Source organism: Eupeodes corollae, chromosome 1 (genome assembly GCF_945859685.1).
Source record: "Eupeodes corollae chromosome 1, idEupCoro1.1, whole genome shotgun sequence".
In the NCBI taxonomy this organism is placed as follows: domain Eukaryota; kingdom Metazoa; phylum Arthropoda; class Insecta; order Diptera; family Syrphidae; genus Eupeodes; species Eupeodes corollae.
This window is the reverse complement of record NC_079147.1, coordinates 51,384,422-51,406,690: the sequence shown is the minus strand read 5'-3', so window position 1 is coordinate 51,406,690 and position 22,269 is coordinate 51,384,422. Positions and strand designations below refer to the sequence as shown.

Sequence of the window (22,269 nt, the reverse complement as noted above, 5' to 3'; positions counted from 1 at the left end):
AATCTTAATATTACAAATTTTTGAACTGCCTGAACTTTAAAGAAAAAAGAAAATAAATGTCATTTTAGTAATAAGTATTAAATTCTCATATTTTTTTGGATCGAAAATATTTCAAAAAACACAAAACTAATTGTTAATATTAAATAATATAATCAAAATACTTAAAGAAACATAAAGGGACATATTCATAGATGTTTGCTAAACTCTTGTTCAGTCCAGAGTTTAGGCTATTTATAAATAAATTTAAAACTAAGTTTAGGGCTAAGCCTGTGGTTTAACTATAGAAAACGCTGTGTTTATAAGTAGTTGTTATCACAGCCAAATGTTGTATTTGATTATATCAAATAAATTGTACGTCAACTTGCTGTCCAGAAAAATGTCGATAGATACCGCAATTGAACCCAGTTTTACTGCCGTTCGCGTTTTTTATTTTCCTTGTTGTTGACAGTACAAAATAAAAATATTAAAAATATAACAGTATTGACCTGTCATTTGAAGAATAATTGCAGTACAATACAAGCTGAACCTGGGATTTTACTAAACACTGCAGAAAAATTGACAGTTAATAAGAGCTGTGATTATTTAACCAACAAGCCTTAAACTATAGAGTATAACAACAATAATTCATTTCTTAGGTTCAAGTTTCTAAGTCTGGACTTTAGCACCTGTCAAACTTAACTGCCATTTGCAGTGGCATACTATTAATTGATATTAATTGAATATTTGCCATTTTTGGTAATAAAGCGCTTAAAAATCAAACAACACATTGAAATAATTAAAACTTACTACAAAAGTGGGATTTTAAACGTATACACTTTCCTCCCATTTCAGGATGACTATCTTCGTCATAATCGACTAACTGAAGAAGCAATTCGTAAAATTATTAAAAACAAAAACAAAACCTACCGTAAAATAATACCATTCTGCAAGTCATATTGGCTTCCAAAACTTGGTTTTCGCGAAATTATCGTTTTTCGTCCAAAACTTACATCGAAAACTCAAGTTTTTCCATACATTTTTGGTAAACCACAAGTTTTCGTAAACCAAAAGTTTTATATAAAACCTCTCGAAAACTTATAACAATTCAAAGTTGAACTAAACATAATAACCTTTCGAAATATTCAAACAAAACAGCTGATGGCTGCTGTCAAAACAAATATTTCATTTTGAAATAAATTTGGTCGTTGTATGTAAGTAATATTAGTTATAAAGTTTTTGCTTTTCTTTTTATTTACAGAATATGGAAGAGAAAAGAAAAGCATACTTTTAGGGGAGCTGGAGCTTTTTTATGATCCTCTAGAGTTTCAAATGCTCTTTGTTAAGCGAGGAACTGGAATCCACTATGGCTACTGGCGTGGGGTCATCACGAGGACGAGGAAGACTTGCTCATAGTTCGTAATAACGTTTCCAAGGGATGCGTCTTCGAACTCGTCGCCACAAATATGTTCCACGCTTTCGCTTACTACCTGGAGAAAGACTTTGCGGTAACTCCGTTCAATTACAAGAATTTGGGAGATATGAGAAAGGTAATAAGTTCACTTGTGGAGGAGAATAAGTATAAAAGAAAATCTCTGGTGGGGGCTATGTAGCAGCGAGCTATTAAAATATGCGCCAAAACATTCCACAATGTGGGAATCGTTGTTCCAGTAAATAAAACCACAACAGTGGGCTATCGCCCCTTGATGGACAGCAATGCCAACATCAAGAAGATCCTCAGTTCTTTGGACAAGCCAGGCGAGTCCTCAAAAGCAGAAACCCAAGAGATAGTCATGGAGAAATTGCAGCCCATCATAACAGTTTCAGTGATCGCTCTCGATGAGTGTGATTTTGGTATGAATCTGGAAATAAGAAATGGTGCAGCATGAATTTCCTTCTGATTTTTATTTACATTTAGGTAGGACTCTCAATATAACATGTTTTAAATATTAAGCTAATAAAGCACCTTCAAATCATAAAAACAATATTTTCTTCTTCTGACGTAACCCTACTTTTTCTGTATTGTGTTTCTTGAGCTAAAACAATTTTTTTTGAATTAATAGTACGGCGTTCTAACAGCTCGGTATGTAAGGGGGAATGTTGCCCCATGAAACCCCCTTCTTGTTGTCACTATATAATTTAGGGTGGGTGCGAGTTTGGGTATATGCAAAGTACTTTATGTATTTGAGTACTAAAATCAAAGAAATCCAAAAAAAAAAAAGTATGGCAACACTGACTAAAAAACGTGTTTTGTATGTGAAAAAGTGAACTTTGAAAATTAATTTAAAATAGAAATAAATGATTCCTCGCACTGAAATTGCTATAGTTATTATTTATTTGCACATATATATATCCCGTGGCATGATGGTTAGTGCGTTGGATATTCATGCGAGAGGTCTTGGGTACGATCCCTCCCTGTGCCACCTAAAGTTTTGTTTACGGGTACTGCCTCTTCTGAGGTATTGACAAATTCTCTAAGAATAATTATTGTCATGAAAAAGCATATAAACTGTAGGTCCCCTTCATCCCTGCAAGCTACTTGACCAGTTCCTTGCACAGGCAGCAAGGAAAATATTCACCAAAGTCGCCAGCCACCCTAACCAATTAATGAGAAGGATGAACAATCATTAACGACAACCGCCACACCCAACCAACCTCCATCAGTACAACCGGGACTGAACAACCTGAGATGAGCCTCGCCAACGACACTCATTATCTTAGCCATCGATTTCATATTAAACACATGTTGATTTTTGTAATTTACCAATGTAAAAAGTTAGGCCCCCTTTGTGCCAACAAATGTTTAATTTAAGTTATGATTAGATATTATTTATGTAAGTATTAAGCCAAATGTATATACATTTTTTTGTATGGTCATTCCTGCAATTACTCGCACAAGGGAATGGTTGAGAGTTGTAAGTTAATAGGCTCTGGTTCTCTACGGATTGTTGCGCCACCTAATTTTTTGTATTAATCTATCAAATAAATCAATAAGTTGAGCCAATTATTTTTTATACAACATAAGTTTTATCTTTTATACAAATAATGTAAATTTATTATATAACCTTAAATCAAATTTTAGACGAACAGGAAAAGTCGGGCAAGGCAGCTAGTCTAATGAATAAAAATACACCTAGTAGTATTTTTGTGTCAATACAAATATTCCTTATTCCAATCATCACTGGAAATGTTTCTAATTTGACTGGAATACTTGTCGTCTTGTGTTACTTTTGAGATTGACAGTTCTGATTGTTTTGATTTTGATAGATTTGTATTTATCTTTTTCCTCTGCAGAATTTACACTCCCAATTATTTTTCTTTCAATTCCACATTTAATAACCATAAATATTGAATAAGTAAAAGTTTATTTTAATCTAATACTATTGGTCATAACCTTAAACATTTATAACAATGCGACGTCGAGCTGGTTTGGGTGCAATTCAACAGCAACAATATGAAGCTGAAAAATATAAAGATAAAGGCAATGTTATGCAGGAATCTCAAATGGAACAAATGACTAAACAATTAGAAGTTTTTCGCGTTAAGCTCGAAGAATTTGCAATGAGCCATAAGAATGAAATTCGTAAGAATGCTCAATTTCGAAGGCAATTTCAAGAAATGTGTGCAGCGATTGGAGTAGATCCATTGGCTACGGGGAAGGGTTTCTGGAGTGTTTTGGGAATGGGTGATTTTTATTATGAACTCGGAGTTCAGGTCGTCGAAGTTTGTTTGGCATTAAATGAAAAAACAGGTATAGTCATAGTCCTGGAATCTTGTTCGAAATGTGTATAAACCAAAATTCGTAGGTGGTCTCATGGAACTCGGGGAACTGAGGAATAGATTGGTAGCTTCGAGAGGTAAAAGTGCAGCCCATCAGGAAATAACACAAGAAGACATTCTAATGGCTACCAAAAAACTTAATATTTTTGGAAATGGGTAAGATTCTTAAAACAAAATATGATATTTTAAGATTCTGAACAGTAATATTATTTATTTTCAATACATCAAACACATACAAATTAGAACAATTTGATAACGATAAAATAAACTAAGTATTTAAAAACAAAGTAACAAATCTCAACTTTCAACACCCCCACTAGATGTTTATACTTTTATACCAATGAGAGTACAACAGTTGTTATGTTTTGTAGCAGGGAGTCCTTTGGTTAGAACATCAGCAGACATCTCTTCAGTTTTCAAATATTCTACTTTTAATTTATTATCTTTTATAAGATTTCGAATGAAAAGATGCCTTATATCGATGTGCTTTGAACCAAAGTGCTTCTTGAGATGTTAAGGCTAAGGCCATATACTCAGCCTCTGTGGTGGAGAAAGCGACAGTAGGTTGTTTCTTTGCATTCCACGAAATAGGTCCTCCTTGGTATTTAAAGAGATAACATGGAGTTAATTTTCTGTCATCTGAGTCACTAGCCCACCCAGTCAGCTTCCGAAAATCCTTCTAAACATCTTTCAATGTCTCGAGTGTATTTTAGCTTGTAATTTATTGTTCCTTTTATAACACGGAAAAGTTGTTTAACCGCTATCCAATGAGATTTTGAAAATGGATTATCGTTTCATTTTCTCTTTGGTCACTACAACTATGGCAAAAGGTGTTGTAGGAGATACCCAACTTCTCCGCATAAACTCCTATAGGCCAATGTCCGGTACAAACCGCAACAATCCTGGCTATGTCTTCCTTTGGCCTGCACAGAAGATCGTTTGTATGTATTATAGGTGGGCCATATCTTCCTAGATATAATGCAGTTGGGTAAATTGCTCCACCTTCGGTTTGATTCAGTTTGGCACATAGAAAAGATTTTACCCTTCATAGCACCAAGAAGAATGTTAACCATTTCCGCAAGTGAGCTATGAAGGGCCGATCCTTGCCTGGCTAGCTCGTAAGCCCGTTCATTTCCCACCGAGGTTAATATTCAGGCTTGCAAGCTCATCGCGACATTGCTAGACCAATTAAGATGAGGATGTGGCCGAGTTAATGGCTTTGACAGCTGCCTGACTGTCTGTAAAGATAGCCGCATTTCGGTTTTGGTTTGGACTTTGTTTAAGTATTTTACATGCCTCCCTTATTGCCAGCAGTTAAGACTGAAAAACGCTAGCAAAGCCAGGAAGCCTAAAGGATTTAGCTACACTTAGGGACTCAGAAAAGATCCCAGAACCAACTCCGCACTCCATCTTTGAACCGTCAGTAAAGATGGTTGTGTCGAAACCTATCGACACGATGTCATCCTCCCAATCTTCTCTGGATGGGATAATAACCTTAAAACCCTTACAAAGGCTAAAAGTAGGAGTGCAGTAGTCCGTGTCTGGCGAGATAATATCTGAATGAATCAATTTCGTTGTGTAGCTGTGACCATAAGGTTTTGACAACCAGCTGTTTGATTCCTTCAGCCTAATAGCGCTGCAGGAAACTATGTATTTAATAAAAAGATCGATTGGTAGAAGATCCAAAATAAAGTTTAAGGCGTCCGTTGGGCAAGTACGCATGGCCCCTGTGGTGCCCACGCAAGCTGTTCTCTGAACATTCTTTAGCTTGTCAATATTATAGGCTTTGTTAAGAGCAGGCCACCACACAATCGACCCATATGTTAAGATTGGACGTACTACGGCTTTGTACGTTCATAAAATCATCTTCGACTGAAGTCCCCACTTTTTGTCGAAAGTTTTGCTGCAGGCGTAGAAGGCAACACAGGCCTTCTTAACCCGTACTTCAATATTTAGTTTCCAGTTTAGTTTAGGGTCGAGTATAACTCCCAAATATTTTGCACTGGAAGACAATGATAGGATTTGACCGTTGAGTCGAGGTGGCGTGAAGGGCGGTACTTTAGTTGTGGTGGTAAAGAGCAACAGTTCAGTTTTACTTTGGTTAACTCCTAGTCCATAACTCGTGGCCCAGCTGCTAACTTTCTTCAAAGCTGACTCCGTGATTTCACTAATCACAGAGGTGTACTTTCCTGACACCAATAGCACCAAATCATCCACATAGGCTACCGCCTTCACTCCACATCTCTCTAATTTAACGAGAATTGTATCCATGACCAGAAGCCATAGAAGAGGCGAAAGGACACCACCTTGGGGTGTTTCCCTACTTACGTGTTTTGTTGTTTTGTTGCGATTGTATTGCCTAGAGTAGCTCGAATCTTCCTACCACTAAGCATGGAAACAATCCATTCTCGAATGAAGTCTTCTACACCGAACTTAACGAGCGATTCGTCTATGGATTCTGTAAGGACGTTGTTAAAAGCATGCCTGGGGATTTATATGAAGAAAAAGTATTGATGGCCCACAAAATATTTTCTCTGATTATAACGGAATTGACTTGCTCCACATGAGCTACGTTTAGCTCTGTGGTTTCAAGCGGTTCGGGGTTATCACTCTTGCAACCCGGAAAATGAGTCTTCATCAGTAGCTCAAGAGATTTGGCTGGAGAGGCTGTCCAGATTCCATCAGGCTTTTTCAAATGATGTTACAAATTGCATGTATTATCTTTCAGCTCGAATGACTTAGGCAAATTTTCTTTGATAATTCTTTTTTCATCTTTGTTATTTGTAAAAATCGTCTACGTAAATACTGTACAGTGATTTCTTGAGTTTACATACTTTATTTTGAACATTATCAAAACCTTCAGGGAGATTCATGTTAATTTCTTCGTTCAATTCACTTTGCAGGAAAGTAGTCACAACATCTATTTGATCGATATCCAAATCATACTGTCTTTGGATCTTCATCATTGTTGCTGGCCACGTACAATAGATAACCGTATCTTTCAGGTGGATTTCTTATTCTGGTAGATTGTCTTATTCCTCTCTCAGGTATGATTCCTTCTGAAGATTCTTCAACAATTAAATCATCTTGGGCATCCAAAAAACTGTTTCGTCACTTATTTCGATTGGTATTTCATTGCTTGAATTCATTGATGGAATTTCGTCTTCATTCCCCACTGAATCGTATCCTGTAAAAATATCACAATAAGATGTATCGTTTGTCTCACCATCCTTTAGAAAAATTTGCTCATGGAAAACTGCGTCTCGACTTATTATGACTTCTCTATTCTTAACGTCATAGGAGCGATATGATTTTGAGTGTGTGCAGTATCCGATAAAAATTACTTCTTTTCCTTTGTCATCGAGTTTCTTCCGCTTTTCTTTTGGAATGTGAATAACTGCTTGACAACCAAAAACTTTAAGATTCACTCTTCTTCCACTCCAAATTTCTTCAGGTGTTTTTTCTTTTGTACCTTAGCAAGGTGTTCTGTTCGTTAAATAAACTGCCGTATTTGCAGCTTCAGACCAAAAACGTTTCTGTAAACCAGACTCGATGAGAAGACCACGTGCTTTTTCGATTATGTTTCTATTTATTCTTTCTGTTTGTTGTGGAGAATAAGGAACCGTTGTTTGATGTTGAATGCCTGCATCTAGAATCTTCTTCATCTTAAAATTGCAATATTCCTTTCAATTGTCGCGTCTAATGGCCTTTATTTTGTTAGCAGTCTTATTTTCTACAAAATTTTTGAACTAAAGGAACTTTTCCTCTTCCTCATTCTTGCTTTTACTGAAAAACGCAAAGACTTTTCTTGAAAAATCATCAATGAATAGAAGCATGTACTCTGAACCTCCAATTGATTTTTGTTCAATCGGACCACAAAGATCTGTGTGTACTAGTTCTAATATTGATTCTGCTCTAGTACCAATTGAGTTAAACGGCAGGCTTGTCATTTTACCTTTGATACATATGATGCAATTGATTTTTAAACTATCGCAATCAATATTCTGCACCTTTTTCGGAATCATAGCTTGTGTGGTTTTAATACTTGGATGTCCAACATGCTTGTGCCAAAGTGTGCACTTTGGTTGGTTGGTCTGTTGAGTCGGTACATATTGTTCACCAAGCTTGCAGTTGCAACAACATTACCCCTTTGGTCTTTCACTAAACATCCATTCTTGGAAAAAAATCATTGAAAAACCCTTCTGAACAATTTTTGAGACTGATAAAAGATTAATGCATAAGTCAGGAACGCGAAGGACTTCTAAAAATTCAACCTCACTTTCTTTGAATTTTCCAATACCTTGGACTTGCATTTATGAATTATTTGCAACAATAACCTCAGAGTTAAGATTTTCCATCTTATCTATTTGATCACATGTGAGCTGACTCTCCTGAGTCGAAATACCATTCTTCGTTGTCAAGAGCCGTGACGGAAAAAAATCCCAACATCGCATTCTTCTTTTCTTGATGGTTCTTATTCTTTTTTGGACATTTAGCAGAAATATGGCCCAATTCGTTGCAGTTTTAACATTTAGGACCCTTAAAGCTCTTATCCCCAATGTTTTTCTTGTTCTTGCCAACAAATTCAGTATCTTGACTTACAACCAAATTAAGGTCTTAAAGAAGTTTGGTTTTGATACTGTCTCCTGTAATAAGAATCCCAGAGCTTTGGATTCTCATTATCATTGGCTTGTATTCTAAGGGGAGACCAGCTAAAAGCATTGATCCTATCCATTCTTCATCTACGTTAAGACCAACAGACCTGAGCTTGTACGATGAATTTAAAACATCGTTAACGTACGCATCTACGGTAGAGAAATCTTTCAATTTTGTAGAACAAAACTTCTGTATGAGTCCAAATCTCCTCACAAGACCCAAAACTCCTTAGCGCTTTTGCAATGTCTTATATGAGGATAAATGGATCTTTCAACAAGCAATATAAGCTCCGATTTTGCGTTTAAGAGCTTCATTGCATCCTTCTCCGTCTCCTTTCATTTGAAAATAAGCTTCAACGGAAAATTTCCAGTCTTCAGAGTTTTCGCTTCTCCGAAGCTTTTTAATACTGAATTTCGTTTCAGACATCTTTTCTCAATATTTAGAACGTGATGAGGCCCATAACCAGATGTTTTAAGATTCTGAACAGTAATAATATTTATTTTCAATACATCAAACATATAAAAATTAATACAATTTGTCTTTGTTTTTAAAAACAAAGTATCAAATCTCAACTTTCAACAAAATAAAACAAATTCAAATTACTTCGTGTTCTTTAGTTTACTTTCAAAATCTATTCCATTTCTTTCTCTTCAGCTTCACAGTGTACAAAGTCGCCAAAGGCAAGTACATGGTCCAATCAATCCCTGCCGAATTGAGTCTAGACGAAGCTGCTATTCTCACTGCCGCATCAAGTAACGAACAAGGCTTTGTAACCATCTCATCGCTCATGAAGCAACAAGGGTAATTTAATTTTATAGTATTGGACTAAATTTACAATAATATTTAAACAATTGTTTTGTAGATGGACTGAATACCGAGCTAAACAGGGTATTGAAAAAACCGTCAGTGAAGGCTTGTGTTGGATAGATGACCAAGGTGAAGAAAAAATGTATTGGTTTCCCAGTTTATTCCCAGGACGAACAACAACAATTAGTTCTTCTTAAAAGCGATTTATTTATTTTTTAATCAATAAAACAACAAAAACAAAAGGTAACAAAAGTCTTAATGATTTGTTTTATCCACTTTCAGTCGTTGGGCATGGATTTCTGCCTTGAGGTTGGAATTTTCTTTTTGAAGTCTTTGAATTTCATTGCTAAATTTTGTTGTCACATCTTCAATTGTGTTTTTCCATCTTTGAAAATTTAATTTTTTTTTTAAACCGAAATTAATTTAATTTAATTTATTTTTTTACCTTTCTTTCAGTTGTTTATTGTTTTCTATATATTGTCTCAACTGTTGTTCTCGCTCCTCACAAAACCTGTCTGAGGTCTTGTCTGCTTTCATCAGGTTTTCAGTTGCTTCTAATTTAAGTTCCATTGCTATCTATTTTAGTTAAGGAAAATTTAATAAGGGAAACTATTTGGATGGACATTGTGAAAATTTTACTATAGCTTGAGATGCAATTTGAAGTTCACTGTCAAGTCTGTTGTTCGCTCTAAGTACATCGTTAAGTTTTGCTTCGATTTCTTTACAACGAGCCTCGGCTAATCGTTTTGACTGCACTTGTTTGTCCAGTTCTTGTAAAACCTATAAAGATTTGATGATTTAAGACGGATTCGGCTTTGCGTTTGTTTACACTCACCTCATTGTGTTTTTTCATTAATGCCTTCTCCTTTTCTTCATATTGCGCTCGAAGACATACAACGTCCTTTTCAACTTTCCGTGCTGCTTCTTCCATTACTTGGCCTATTGTGGAGGCTAAAGTTTCACATTCTTCTTTAATAACCTGTTCACGTTTAATGGATTCTTCTTTTTCGGCAACGGCAGTTTCGGCAATGAGAAGAGCCTCCTGCAGTTTCTCCAATGCCTTCTTCTCTCGAACGAAACGCTCATCAACCATTCCCTTAGCTAGAGTCGTCGAAAGTTCTAATTCGGAGTTAGTGTGAAGAACTTCTTGAAGTTTGTGCTTTAAATTAGAATTTATTTGTTCCAATTGTTGGTTCTCACAAAGTTTATTCTTTTGATCTAAAAGTTAAGAATTGTTATAGGGATTTGGTTTTAAGGAGACCAACATTTATACTGACCTTGAATTATAGCTTGCAATTCTTTTATACGAATATTTGCTTGATTCTTTTCATTGTCTTGATCACGAATAATTTGGGATTGTTTGGCAAGTTCATTCTTTTGGTTTTGGATTATATTTTGAAGATTTTTAATGGCAGTGCTATATTGATATTTTATCTTAAAAGATAAACGTTATTCGATTAATTCTGGATTATTGTTGGAATAAAAACAATATAAAAATACCTCTGCAAAAGCACTTGGTTTAAAAAGCTGCTTACGATAGTTTTGAATCTCAACTTCTAGATTCGTAATTGTTTCTTGAGAAGTTTTCCATAGCTGTCGAATGGTACTTCGTTCCTTGAAAATAATTTAATATAGAAATTTGTTAATGGAATCATTAAACCTAAGCAACTTTTGGTGAGAATGAAGTAAAAGATTTAACTTAAAAAATAATAGATGGCGTTGTGGTTAAGTGGTGGTGCAAAATCGTATCGTCACCTCCTAGTGGCGAACGCTGGATAGCCGAGGGGTGAACTAACGACGAACACTGGATCCATACGATCCAGAGCTGTGTCACTTGAGTTACATTCTCAGGAAGTAGAGCAAAAGACCAGATATAGCTGTGAAGAACCAGCTCTAACGATCTCAGTCTTGCGCAGATCTGACAAGCCGGCCATGAAAGGAAATTTTAAAGTGTGATGAAAACACAAGTAATAGCCTTGGATGAACGGACTGACAACCCCCCCCCCCCCCTCCGCAAATGAAAACCGGACAACGATTTACGTGTATGTAGATGGAAAGTGACAGCCCTTCAGGAGATGCAATGGAATGGGCCAGGCAGTAGGAAGATTGAAGGCTGTGATTTCTACTATGGGAAGTGTCTACTCGATGGGAAGAAGCGCTTATTTGGATTTGGTTTTGCTGTCAGAGGGAAAGTAAGGAAAAGAGTTTTAAGCTTTCGGGAAGTAAGCGAAAGGGTGACGACTATCCGCATTAGGGACAAATTATTAGTGCACATGCCCCGACGGAAGAGAAGGATGACAATACCAAAGAAAAATTCTATGAGCTCCTCGTCCAAACATATAAGCTATGTCCCAAAAACGATGTCAAAATTCCCCTGGGAGATTTTAACGCCAAAATTGGTAAAGAAGGCATCTTTGGTAGGTCAATCGGAAGACACAGTCTACCCGACATCACATCTGGAAACGGACTCAGGCTTAATGACTCCCTAGCCGAGAAAAGCATGGTGTTGAGTAGCACCAGATTCCCCCGCCCAGATATCCACAAAGGTATTTGGCGGTCCCCCCATGATCGAACATGCAATCAAATCGATCATGTTGCTATTGACGGAAGACACTCCTTTAGCATACTTGGCGTTCGTACGTACAGATCAGCCAACATAGATTTCGACCACTACCTAGTTGGTGCTAAACTGCTCGTACGAATATCCATGGAAGCTCTTAGGTGATGAACAACCTCGAGGCGAAGATTCAACGTTGGAAGACTGCAGCAAGAGGATACCACTAATGCCTTTGCCGACCGAGTATCCCTAGAGCACGGACGAGATGTGCCCAGAGACCCACTCTCAGCTTTGCAAACAATCCATCAGGAATGCTGCGGAAGAGGTGCTGATTTCTCACAGCCGCCACCAAGGAACCCATGGTTTGACTCTGAATGTGCTCAGGCAAACAAAGCCAAAACGGAGGCATACAGATTGTGTCACCAAAGGAGGACACGATCTTCGCGCCAGCTCTACGTCGACAAGAGAAGGGATGAGAACTTCTTGCTCAGAAGGAAGGAAAAAGCCCATGAGAAGCGTGAAGTCGAGGAGATTCAGGGATGTTTTAACAGGAAACAGGTGCGGAGCTTTTATAGAACAATCAAAAAGAAAACAACGGGATTCACTAGCCACCCTGAGGCCTGCAAGGATAAGGTAGGGAATACCGTAGTCGAGACGCAGTAAATGCGAAAAATTTAGAGAGATCATTTCAACCAGCTGCTTAATGGTGATTAAGTCAACGATTCCGCCAGCGAGCAGCCACGTCAAATACATTTGGTTGACGATCTAGAGTTCCACCTACCCGACCAAAGTGAGATCCATCTAGCTATAACCAGGCTGAAGTCGAACAAAGTGGCAGGTGATGAGGGTCTGCAGGCGGAGCTTTTTAAGTACGCTGGAGCATTTCTGGTAAGGAGCATGCACCAGCTTTTTACTAAAACTTGTCGGAAGAAAGCATGCCCGGTGAATGGAACTGAAGTACCATCTACCCGATCCATAAAAAAGGTGACCGCATAAGCCTTTTAAACATCGCGTACAAGATCTTGTCCAGCGTATTATGTGAACGCCTGAAGCCATTTACTGACGAACTAATTGGCCCTTACTTGTGTGATTTCAGGCCTGCAAATCTACCATCGACCAAATTACCACTCTACGCTTAATCCTGGAAAAGACCCAAGAACATAACATCGAAACACACCATCTTTTCATCGATTTTAAAGCAGCTTATGACAGTGTAGACAGAAACGAACTATACCGTGCCATGTTGAGTTTTGGTATCCCTACCAAACTGGTACGTCTTATCAGGATGACGCTGGAAAATGATCGTTGCTGCGTCAAAATTGGAAGAAAATCGACGAAACCTTCGAAACCACCAGAGGACTTCGACAAGGTGATGCGGTCATGTAACGAAGTATTTATGTATATAATAAGGCCCTATCGCGAAGTACCAAAGAGACACTGTACAAAACTTTAATCATCCCAGTCTTGCTGTATGGTGCAGAAGCATAAACCCTCTCCCAGGCGGATGAAGGATCTCTTGGTATCTTTGAGAGGAAGGTTCTGCGTACGATCTATGGTCCGGTTTGTGTCGACAGGCAAAGTAACATCTGGCGGAGTAGATTTAATCAGGAGTTATACGAGCTGTACAGCGACTTGGCACTGGTCAAAAAACTGCGGGTACAACGCTTAAGATGGCTAGGGCATGTCGAGCGAATGAACATCGAAGCTCCAGCCCGTAAGGTATTCAACGCCAAGCCTGAGGGAACAAAAAGCAGAGGCATGCCTCATCTCCGGTGGAGTAATCAAGATAAGGCCGACGCACGTGAATTTGGTATGCGAAACTGGAGGCAGCAAGCTAGAGATCGATTAAACTGGCGAAAGTTATTACTTGAGGCCCAGGAGCACAATGCGCTGTAGCGCCAACTAAAGCAAAAGTAAGGAGTGGTTAAGTTTTTCGTCCAAAGAATTTAGATCACCGTGAAAAACTTTTAAGTAGCTGAAGGGAAATTAAAGTTCTATTTTACCTCTTTTAAATGTTCCACTTGCTTCGATAAATTCGTTATTGCATCATCAGTCAGTTGTTTATGTTCAGTTTTACAATTCTGATCGCTTACTATAGCTGAAGCCGGTTGAATACTATTGATGTTCGAAATGATGCGATTATTATTTTCTAATTCATTCTGAACTTGTTCCTTTAGTTTGGCTTGTTCCTCCTGGTCAAAAAATTCAAGACTTTATTTGGAAGTTAAGTTATAATTATTTATTTATCGATGTTTTACTTTGTTAGAATCCAGTTCGTGTTCAATTTTTTTAATAATGATTTCGAAACTGTTCTTTATTTCTTCAAAATTTCTTAAAAAAGAAGAAAACATTTAACTTTATTATTTTGAAAAAAAGTAATTTTATTTAAAATGTGTTCATACGTATCGGGGGGTAAAATATTGATATTTGTTGTCATAATTGACAACGAAATTAGGTTTTCCAAATTTTATGCATTATTCGAATTTTGATACTGTTTACAGATATTTATTTTATTGAAGTTTATTTACTTAATTTGAATATTGTTGTTTTGGAAAACACGTTACTATAGTAAATTGGAATGGGGTTGCAAGGTAACCAAGGATATTTTGCTTGTACAAAACAAGGGGCTGTTTCTTGTGAATGTTTTGAACGTCAGTGTGACATAAATATTTCTTCGGAATATTATTTAATAAATTAAATAGAAATCTAAAAAAAAAAACATGCCTTTGTTCAATAAGAAATATGAATCCAAACCCACTCCAGTAAGGACTGGCCGCTGTAATATTGGATGTCCACCAGTTGCCGAAGATTTGGATGAATATAAAAATATCTCTCTGACTCTGGGCAATAAGGAACTCAAATTTCTTGATGGAATATGGATACATTCGAACAAGAAAGGTGATATCGATGATTTAACTGAAATGAACCGGAAGATAAAACGTTTGGAAGGAGAAAATAATTTAAATAAAGTTAAGGTGGAAATTCTGATGGATTTATTAACACAAAATGTCCTTGAATTGAATAAACTTCAAGGAGATGATAAAGTCTAGTGATTAGTTTAAAGGATTTTCTAGTTCTAGTAATTAAATGGTGATTTATAGCATTTTAAGATATTTTTTAAATAAATTAATTAAGAATCATGAATTGAGTTATACTTTTTTTGTTTAAGACCGGAAAAAACATTCTCATGTTTTTATACGACAACTTTTATTAAAAAAAGGGAACTATTTAAAAATCATAAGAACTCAGCGTGATGGCAAAGTTAGTGAGTATTGAGATAGAGACGGCAAAAATGGGTTTAACGGTTAATAGGTGCAAAACAAAGTAAATGCTGTAATCAAGAAAGTACCTACACATTCGGTCATAAGGTCACCATCGACAAACCTAAGTTTGAAGTAGTTAAGGACTTTGTCTACCTAGGCTTCGCTATGGACACAGAAAATTATACCAGTGCTGAGATCAAAAGAAGAATTACTCTTGATAACCGTTGTTCTCTTGCGCTAAGAAAGGAATTGAGTAGTAAAATCCTCTCGAGCTATAGACTGTGGCAAAACCGGATGAAAGAACCTTGGGTCATTTCGAGAGAAAAGTATTTCGCGTGATCTATTGTCCCGTATGCATAGACTGGCTTGATAACGTAGAGAACATGGAAACTAATTCTCCGGCCCGGAAAGTCTTCGAATCCATAGTAGAAAAAGGCCACTGATCAGGTGGAGCGTACAAGTGGAGAGTTACCTTACCCAACTTGGAGGGCCCAACTGGAGAAATTTAGGTAGAGACCGACCTCGATTCAGAAGTTTGTTTTGTGAGGCCCTAGTTCACAGAGGACTGTACCAACTTAAGTTAGTAAGTATTTACCTACGTTAAGAAAGGTGTTCAAAATATTGTCGTAGTTTGCTTGCCATAACCATCTCATTGAATAAAAATTACGGCGTGTTGAGTGCTGTGGTCAGATAGATATTAAGTTTGTTGAGTTCTGCGCAGGTACAGACAACGTTCGTAAGGAGTTATAGATATATCAGCTTTCGAGTGCTGATGTCGTTACCTTCACATAGCAATATTATTCAACCCTAAAGCAACTGTTACAATTTCTAGGACATTTTCATAGTTTGTTATCTTTTGAATTAGAATTCGTTTTCGGTAAAATTGGTAGATTAAAAGTTTAGTGTTGAATGAATAAATTAGGTGTCGCAAAAGTCCGTTGATAACTAAGGCCTAGTGACCTACAACTTTTAACCTTTTCTGTGTGCGAGTAATGTCAGGTTTGGAGGGGACCTACGGTTTTAAGCCGAATCTGAACAGCTAATTCGAGAAAGCACTTTTTATGACAAGAATTACTCTTGATGAATTTGTTAAATTGTCGCAAGAGGCAATACCCGTGAAATAAATTTTAGATGGCACAGGCAGGGATTGAACCCAAGACCACTGGCATGACAATCCTACGCAATAACCATCATGCTACGGGTACTAACAACCAACGTTAAGAGTTATGAACAAACAAATGTCGAAGCTTATGTAAAAATATGTTTGAAAATTGTTGGCAACGCCAAACCACCTACTTTTATATGTCCTACGGATACGAAGAAAGAAGAATAGTCGGCTTTATAATTTAAACGAAGGAGGACATGAATGTCAGCCATCTTAAATATAAAATAATTTTGTTACATTTACTATTTGTTTTATAAATAAAAACGTCTTTAAATTTCAGAAAATTAATAACATAGAAACTTATTGTTTATGACTTAACAAAAAATAAAACAATGTAAGTACATAAAGATATGTATATATAATATCTTTTAAAAAATAACATTAATCAATGCATTTTTATTCAGCTGCAAGAGCACTAAAATCAAACCCGAATCTAGCGAGAGGTGTAGAAGAGTTTGGTTCTTAAAAAAAAGGAATATTGGGACCAATTTCCTACAATCCTCAACTCACTTGGGCCACCTACTCGCGATGGAAAAGAATGGCAAAGGTTATGTGAATTTGAAAAAAAAGAGGCTGGGATGCGACCCACACTAATGACTTGCCATCCCGCCTGTCTATTTGTCTTACTTAAACGATTGTGGTTTTTTGTGTTGGGTTTAAAAAGTTGTTAGTTGAATTATTCTTACAAATTTTAAAATTACCAACTATATTTTTCATATAATGAAATAGTTTATTTTGAAAATCTAGTTTTGTTAAATAGATTTTTTGTCGAAAACACATTTTTACCAGTTTTAGTAGCATTTCTTAAATTTTACAAATTGGATAAATGAAATTAATTTGAGAGATATCAAGAACCGAACATCAATTTTCACCAAATTTGAGTACTATTTTTTTATGAAAAAACGGACTGTTGGATTTTTATAAAAAAAACTACTGAATATCGAAAACAATATTTTCTGTGAAATAAAAAGATCTTGAAACAGTATTTTTAATTTTTGTAAAGCTATTTGCGTCGAAAGTACATTTTTTCCAAGTATTGTTTTTTTTTTGTTAGGTTTTTATTTTTTGTAAAAAAACTGTTTATTAGATTTTCCTCACAATTTTACTGATTGTTGACAACAATATTTCTTAAAAGATAAAAGAAGTTTAAAGCCAATATCTCAAGGTTTTGAAAAGATACTTGAGTCGAAAGTAAATTTGTACAAACTTTTATAAATTTTTTTGTTTAGAATTTTATTTTTTGTAAAAAAAAACTTTCAATTCAATTTATCTCGTTATTTTTCGTTGCACACAATTTTTTTGGAGATAAAATCATTTTGTGTTAGTAAAATTTTCGAAGTGACAAATTTGTTTTTCAGTTTTTTTGATTTATAAAAAAACGTTAATTTGATTTTTTTTTAAATATACTTGTTTGGTATCACGTTACAATATATTATATAAAATAAAATAAACTCATACCTCTTGCGTTTTTGGCTCATGAGATATTAAGGGTTAACCAAAATTGTCATCTTTTTTTAAACTGCTATATTAAAAAAAATCTCTCACGCAATTTTCTTGAGATCCCTTTCTGCATCTTTCTGCACTATTATCTGTATAACAAAATTTATTTGAAGTCGATATCACTTCTTTTTTTTTAAATTAATTTTTATTAATTCATTCTTAAACCTTTCTTAAAGCTAGACAAATATTCATAAAACTAGCCTTATTATCCATAACTTACAACTTACTTAATTGTCCCATACGGACACTCTAAGTTTAACTATAACACTACTAATGCTTTTCGGCCTAAGATCTATTTTAACTTCAATTCATTTTAATTTATTTTTGTATTAATTAGAAAATTTAAAAAACTAATATCAATATCCTTTTTATTTTTACTTAAAAACTACTTAAAATAAGGTCCTTAAACTTAAAACTAACTTAAACTACCTATTCTACCTATAAACTACTTAAAGCTAGAAAAACCACAGCAGCAAATCTAACGTTTTTTTTTATATTTCATTGTCTTTTTTTTTATATTCCATGTTTTTTTTTTTTTTTTATTTTTTTTTGTTGTATTTTTTTTTGTTGTGCCACTACGCCTATTCTGCTTAAAACTAAACTCTAAAACTATAAAACAAGTATGTAAGCCGGCCAAGGCTTAAAACCCCATCCCGACTACCCACTATCAAGTGCCGATTGAAGCCACCAAAACTGGTTCTCCTGCTTCACCCTATCAGTTCGGACACAGCCCTACTGAACTGAAGGAGCTCCGCTACGCCTTGTGCCATGACGTCCCGATTGTACTGGAGTCGCCTATCCACGGTTCTTCGTCTTACGTGGTAGATTAACGGAACTGCCAATCTATCCTGTATCAGACAGCATTTGTCTAAAAAGAAAAATGTCTCTGATGGAATGAAGCCGCTCAAGCGTGCACTTTCAAAATACTCGTCGATCGGATAGAACGCCCCGAAAATTAAATTGTTGGTCGAAGACATAGCTCTTGCAATGTGACCTCGAACGAGTTTTATCACGAAATTGTCAATTCTGTTGATTCGAGCCCCGTTGTATAGGACCTCTTTAGAATATTAATGCACATAAGAAGACTCGGCTGTTTGAAATAAGCCGGTACAGCGTCGTAAACACTGCCGCTTGAACACCCGAAGGGAAGGGGCAACGTTGAACCACACAGGACAACCATAAACGATCATTGGCCGTATGAGGGCCATGTAGCAAATTACCTTCACTCTGGGGTCAAGCCGACTGCTAAAAAACAGCCGTTTCGTCAGAGCGAAAGCTCCTCTGGCCCTGGTCACTACACTACACTTTTGCTCGCTAATGGCCGCCCGTGAAGATCAACGATGACTATCTTGCGCCAATTCTTGCACGTATCCCTCGTGGCCCCGGCCAACGGAGTCCGGAACAGAATTGTCTCTGACTTCTGGACATTTATTTTCAGTTTCCAGTCGTCGCAATATCGCTGAATCTTGTCGAAATCACGCTGCAAGAGAATTCTAATAACCTCAACCTTTCGGGCCGTTCTGTACGCAATTAGATCGTCGGCGTACGCAATTGCCTTTGTAAGACTACCTATCAGATCGCTGGTGTAAATGCTGAAGAGAATCGGCGAATTCACCGCTCCCTGTTGAAGACCATTTTTAATTGAGAATGTTGTGGTGGAAGTCACATTGCCACTTTTGACAACAAACTTTCTACCGTTAAGCATATCATAAAGTATATACAACAATGGCTTGCTTATGCCAAGCCTGCTCAATTTTAGGTAAAGACCCTCTAACCATACGGTGTCAAAGGCCTTTTCCAAATCAACCAGAACAGCACCTGTGCATTGTTGTTTTGATTTATTTCATTGGATATCAGAAACGAGTTTAGACGCAGCATGAATTGTGTCATGCTCATGACCCGCCATGAGCCTGAACTGTTTATCCGGAATTATTTTGTTGTCCGCAGCCAACTTAGTCAGAGCCCTATTGATAATCTTTTGGAAAACTTTGCTGATGCTCGGAAGAAGACTTATCGAAGATTTGACGTGTTGGAGTTGTCCTTTCCATTATTCAGTGCATTATTGAAGAGCGTGGTGTTAATGTCAACTGCTTCCATCGGTAAACGTCTTAGTCAACGTTGGATATACCATCGACTCCTGCTGACTTTTTGTTTTTTATTGAATTGAAGATGACCTTCGTCACTAACAAGGGACTTGGTCCCGTTTCGATATCACTTTTGGTTTTTGAGCTATGGACGACGAAAAAACGTCACGAACGTACGTACACACGCACGCACAAACATCTTTCTAAAAATCTTTTATTTCGACTTTAGGGACCTTGAAACGTCGAGAAATGTCAAAATTATTTCAGAAGTCTTTTGTAGCTCGGCTGGTATTATTCCATCTGGTCCTGCAGACTTAAATGAACGTATATATTTGTGGCAAGTTTCGGTAAGAAAAGTACCAGGAAAGTGAGTGTCCAATAGTAAGTTCAGCGATTCATTACATGAATTTGTCCAGGAGCCGTCTACATTTTTAAGCAGCTTGGTTTAGTTTTTCCGTAACCTGGAGCCTTCAGAAGTTTCTTCTATCGTGCTTCTTTCTTCTTATGAGTATAAGTGGCCAAGCAATTTCTAGCGATCTGTTCATAGCTGAGGTGGTGCGAGGTCATTGACTTTCTGTCAAGTTCGTTAGCGTCAGAGGAAGGACTAGATAGTTCAGGTTTTAGTAAACTTTGTAATAAGTTCCTGTATGAAGCCCAGTCAATTTTCCGATAGTTTCGAAAATTCAATGGACTAGAGTTTTCATCCACATTGATATTGAACTGGATGTATCTATGAAATGAGTGTTCTTTGGATACTTTCCAATCCAAGATCATATGGTGTATAGTAAAGGAGATAAGAGTTATGGCTAGGAAAAACCGTGTAGAATTTAATGCTTCGAAAACTCAACGCTATCTTCTGTCGCAAAAGTGTAACCCTCCCCTAATGCCAATTTTTATGAGTGGTACTTGCATCGAGGGGATTGAACAACTATCACTCCTAGTCATGTGCATCACAATCCACTTGTTGTGGAGTGATAACATTTTTGACATCGCCAAAAATACTGTCAATTGTTTAGGTGCAAGGAGATTTTACTTTTTCTTTACAAAGCTTTTATTCGTCCAAAATTTAAGCATAACTCTCATATTTGGGCTGGTGCTCTAATAACGCCACAAGGTCTCATGCCAGTCATTGTTTTATCGTTATTTTTATAAACAATTCAACCGTAATACCCGTACTGCTAGGAACGCCTATCAGTTTACCCTTGAGCCCAATTTTGGATGTACTGTTTAGTACAGAGATTCTTTCTTTAGCCGCACAACACGAATGTGGAATGCTTTACCAGGCTTAATGTACAGACAGACAAAATCAATGTGCATTGGTTTCTCCTTTCTAATCCTATCCTCCTTTCCTAATTGCTCGAAATTTTTTTAACATTATTCATAACCCCTTTAGTGCACGAACAATAAAGGGTGATTTTTTTGAGGTTAGGATTTTCATGCATTAGTATTTGACAGATCACGCGGGATTTCAGACATGGTGTCAAAGAGAAAGATGCTCAGTATGCTTTGACATTTCATCATGAATAGACTTACTAACGAGCAACGCTTGCAAATCATTGAATTTTATTACCAAAATCAGTGTTCGGTTCGAAATGTCGATTTATGGTCTACATAATCGACCAAGTGAGCAAACAATTAATGCGATTGTGACCAAGTTTCGCACTCAGTTTACTTTATTGGACATTAAACCAACCACACGAATGCGTACAGTGAGTACAGAAGAGAATATTGCGTCTGTTTCTGAGAGTGTTGCTGAAGACCGTGAAATGTCGATTCGTCGCCGTTCGCAGCAATTGGGTTTGTGTTATTCGACCACATGGAAGATTTTACGCAAAGATCTTGGTGTAAAACCGTATAAAATACAGCTCGTGCAAGAACTGAAGCCGAACGATCTGCCACAACGTCGAATTTTCAGTGAATGGGCCCTAGAAAAGTTGGCAGAAAATCCGCTTTTTTATCGACAAATTTTGTTCAGCGATGAGGCTCATTTCTGGTTGAATGGCTACGTAAATAAGCAAAATTGCTGCATTTGGAGTGAAGAGCAACCAGAAGCCGTTCAAGAACTGCCCATGCATCCCGAAAAATGCACTGTTTGGTGTGGTTTGTATACGCTGGTGGAATCATTGGACCGTATTTTTTCAAAGATGCTGTTGGACGCAACGTTACGGTGAATCGCGATCGCTATCGTTCAATGCTAACTAACTTTTTGTTGCCAAAAATGGAAGAACTGAACTTGGTTGACATGTGGTTTCAACAAGATGGCGCTACATGCCACACAGCTCGCGATTCTATGGCCATTTTGAGGGAAAACTTCGGAGAACAATTCATCTAAAGGAATGGACCGGTAAGTTGGCCACCAAGATCATGCGATTTGACGCCTTTAGACTATTTTTTGTGGGGCTACGTCAAGTCTGAAGTCTACACAAATAAGCCAGCAACTATTCCAGCTTTGGAAGACAACATTTCCGAAGAAATTCGGGC

General features: G+C 36.9%; 3 protein-coding genes across 3 annotated transcripts; 2 read left to right on the top strand and 1 right to left on the bottom strand.

The window, feature by feature from the left end:
- The first annotated feature begins 3,237 nt into the window (after nucleotides 1-3,237).
- Nucleotides 3,238-9,471, top strand: LOC129941995 (vacuolar-sorting protein SNF8). Its single transcript, XM_056050787.1, has 4 exons — nucleotides 3,238-3,727; nucleotides 3,783-3,912; nucleotides 9,067-9,213; nucleotides 9,275-9,471. Exons 1-4 carry the CDS (start codon nucleotides 3,388-3,390, stop codon nucleotides 9,414-9,416), a joined length of 759 nt encoding a protein of 252 aa, XP_055906762.1. The 5' UTR covers nucleotides 3,238-3,387; the 3' UTR covers nucleotides 9,417-9,471.
- Nucleotides 9,407-14,392, bottom strand: LOC129941994 (CAP-Gly domain-containing linker protein 1). Its single transcript, XM_056050786.1, has 9 exons — nucleotides 14,179-14,392; nucleotides 14,035-14,107; nucleotides 13,780-13,968; nucleotides 10,720-10,833; nucleotides 10,497-10,653; nucleotides 10,055-10,437; nucleotides 9,859-9,999; nucleotides 9,665-9,795; nucleotides 9,407-9,604 (listed from the first exon to the last, which is right to left on the bottom strand). The coding sequence occupies exons 1-9, from the start codon at nucleotides 14,211-14,213 to the stop codon at nucleotides 9,475-9,477; spliced, it is 1,353 nt and encodes a 450-aa protein (XP_055906761.1). The 5' UTR covers nucleotides 14,214-14,392; the 3' UTR covers nucleotides 9,407-9,474.
- A 104-nt stretch (nucleotides 14,393-14,496) lies between these two features.
- Nucleotides 14,497-14,826, top strand: LOC129939075 (protein chibby homolog 1). Its single transcript, XM_056046946.1, has one exon. The coding sequence runs from the start codon at nucleotides 14,497-14,499 to the stop codon at nucleotides 14,824-14,826; it is 330 nt and encodes a 109-aa protein (XP_055902921.1).
- Nucleotides 14,827-22,269: the final 7,443 nt, after the last annotated feature.

What these genes read in the sequence shown, in the direction of transcription:
- LOC129941994 (XM_056050786.1), bottom strand. Translation starts at nt 14,213, where the DNA reads ATGACAACAAATATCAATATTTTACCCCCCGATAC. An exon ending in AATATTTTACCCCCCGATAC is followed by an intron (nt 14,108 to 14,178) that starts GTATGAACACAT and finishes TTCTTTTTTAAG; the next exon opens with AAATTTTGAAGAAATAAAGA. An exon ending in AAGTGGAACATTTAAAAGAG is followed by an intron (nt 10,834 to 13,779) that starts GTAAAATAGAAC and finishes ATTATTTTCAAG; the next exon opens with GAACGAAGTACCATTCGACA.
- LOC129941995 (XM_056050787.1), top strand. Translation starts at nt 3,388, where the DNA reads ATGCGACGTCGAGCTGGTTTGGGTGCAATTCAACAGCAACAATATGAA. An exon ending in GGCATTAAATGAAAAAACAG is followed by an intron (nt 3,728 to 3,782) that starts GTATAGTCATAG and finishes CAAAATTCGTAG; the next exon opens with GTGGTCTCATGGAACTCGGG. An exon ending in TCGCTCATGAAGCAACAAGG is followed by an intron (nt 9,214 to 9,274) that starts GTAATTTAATTT and finishes ATTGTTTTGTAG; the next exon opens with ATGGACTGAATACCGAGCTA.
- LOC129939075 (XM_056046946.1), top strand. Translation starts at nt 14,497, where the DNA reads ATGCCTTTGTTCAATAAGAAATATGAATCCAAACCCACTCCAGTAAGG.